This window comes from Cucurbita pepo, chromosome LG01, assembly GCF_002806865.2.
Source record: "Cucurbita pepo subsp. pepo cultivar mu-cu-16 chromosome LG01, ASM280686v2, whole genome shotgun sequence".
Lineage (NCBI taxonomy): Eukaryota > Viridiplantae > Streptophyta > Magnoliopsida > Cucurbitales > Cucurbitaceae > Cucurbita > Cucurbita pepo.
The window spans coordinates 11,731,799-11,733,479 of NC_036638.1; the positions used below are offsets into that span (position 1 = coordinate 11,731,799).

A 1,681-nucleotide genomic window follows, 5' to 3' on the forward strand; every position below is an offset into this window, starting at 1 on the left:
CTGATGAGATATACAGTCACACAAGACATAAACATGATCCTATCAATATATCAATCCTAATCAATAGAGTAGTCAAACTGACCTATATCAATCCTAATTGGTCCAAATGCGCTTCCGAAATGGTTCATAAAGGGTAAATAAATTAGAAAAATCAGCCAACGGATCAGACTAGAGTCACCAAACCGTTCGTAGGTGAGTGAGTTAACTGTGTGGATGATGGCTTGAATTGAGCCAATTCAGGGGTTAGCCGATGCGTGAGTTGCGCTTCTAAGAATTGCTTGGCGTAGTCGGTCCGCGTCGAGGGTTGGCCATCATGGCTATGTGCTTCCTTTGTGGCTGCGTGTTGCGTGGGTTGGGTCGTCTGTGGGCCTTGGTTGGTTGGATCTGCGTTTTTGGGCTGGACTGAGGAGACGTGCGTGGCAAATCTTTTGAGTACTCGTTGACGCATGCTTTGTTGGGCTTGCATTCGGATGCAGGCTGAGAAATTTTGTTGGGTCGTTTTGTTTGGGATGCATATGGGCCATTTATCCAATATAAAAATAGGATCAGGCCCAGAAAGTATTGGGCTTCGACTTGAGCCGAGTTTGGACCTGCAATGGGCCAGCCCGGCCCAATGATGATAATGTTGTGGATTTTATCATCGGAAGTTCGTTGCCCGAATCAAAATACACAAAACTAAATGGCAGAGAAAGAACAGTTCAATGGCTGCCGCCCCAAACATGCCGCAGAAGCGTCGAAAGAAAATGTCGCTGAAACCGAACGGAAAACGATGACGCCATGGGAGCAGCACTCGGCTGTCATAAGCATCCCTCGGTTCGACTACAATGCACCATCTGCGCTTCTTCACCATCGCCAGTCGGGATTCCTCATCACATGCGCTATCAGTGAGAATCTCTTCTGCAGTTGCTTACAGTCGATTTTGTATTCCTTCAATTTTTCCCCTATTAGATGTTCATATTTGAATGTTGCCTTTCAAGTTAAACTGAGTTAGCATGGAGTTTCTTACTTCAAAATAATAATAAAGAGAGAGAGAGAAATTGGGGTTTAATTATTTCCTTTGTTTTTTTCAGAGAGGGAGAAGAGTGCCACAAAAGAAGCTATCTCCATCCTTGAAAAGGTTCTGTTTTTGTACTTCGTTGAATTTTCTTCACGTCATGCATTTCAACTTGGGTGTTTGAAGTACTAATTTCGGTGATCTTTATCTGATTCACTAGAACCGCCTTGGAAGTTACCTAGGAACTTTGTACTTGAATATAGAAGCCATAGCACAATAAACAACTGCTGCAAAATTGATTAAAATTGAATTTAAATATTTTTCTATTGCTTGCTTCAGAGCCTTTACAATAGCTATATCAAAACAAAGGTTCAAATAGATCTAACTCAACCATGGAATGGAGACTTATAAGTTCAATTAGTTTTTAGAAATCAATAATTACAATTACAATTTAGGATATCTTACTCATATTATGTTATTGTAACTCTAATATACTGAAATAATAATATTACATAAAATTCTATGAATGAGTTGCATTTGACATCTCACCAAAAGATATCAAAGAAACTGCCCTACTGTCATTTAAAAAAGAGGAGATGTTTTCAGCCACTTCTTGGGTCATTCCCACCCCACTTCTTCAAAAGCCTGAATCTTCTCTTTCTAACTAGACCCACTAAAAGAAATGTC

General features: G+C 40.3%; 1 protein-coding gene across 3 annotated transcripts in view; it reads left to right on the forward strand.

Annotated features, from left to right (window-relative positions):
• Positions 1-662: 662 nt before the first annotated feature.
• Positions 663-1,681, forward strand: part of LOC111810722 — an 11,335-nt gene continuing 10,316 nt past the window's right edge. The window contains exons 1-2 of one of the 3 annotated variants that reach the window (XM_023697492.1): positions 663-884; positions 1,071-1,117. In XM_023697492.1, coding sequence (XP_023553260.1) covers positions 680-884; positions 1,071-1,117 — 252 coding nt within the window. In that variant the 5' untranslated portion in view covers positions 663-679. The remainder of the gene's footprint in view (positions 885-1,070; positions 1,118-1,681) is intronic. The other 2 variants (XM_023697484.1, XM_023697502.1) reach the window with 2 other exon arrangements.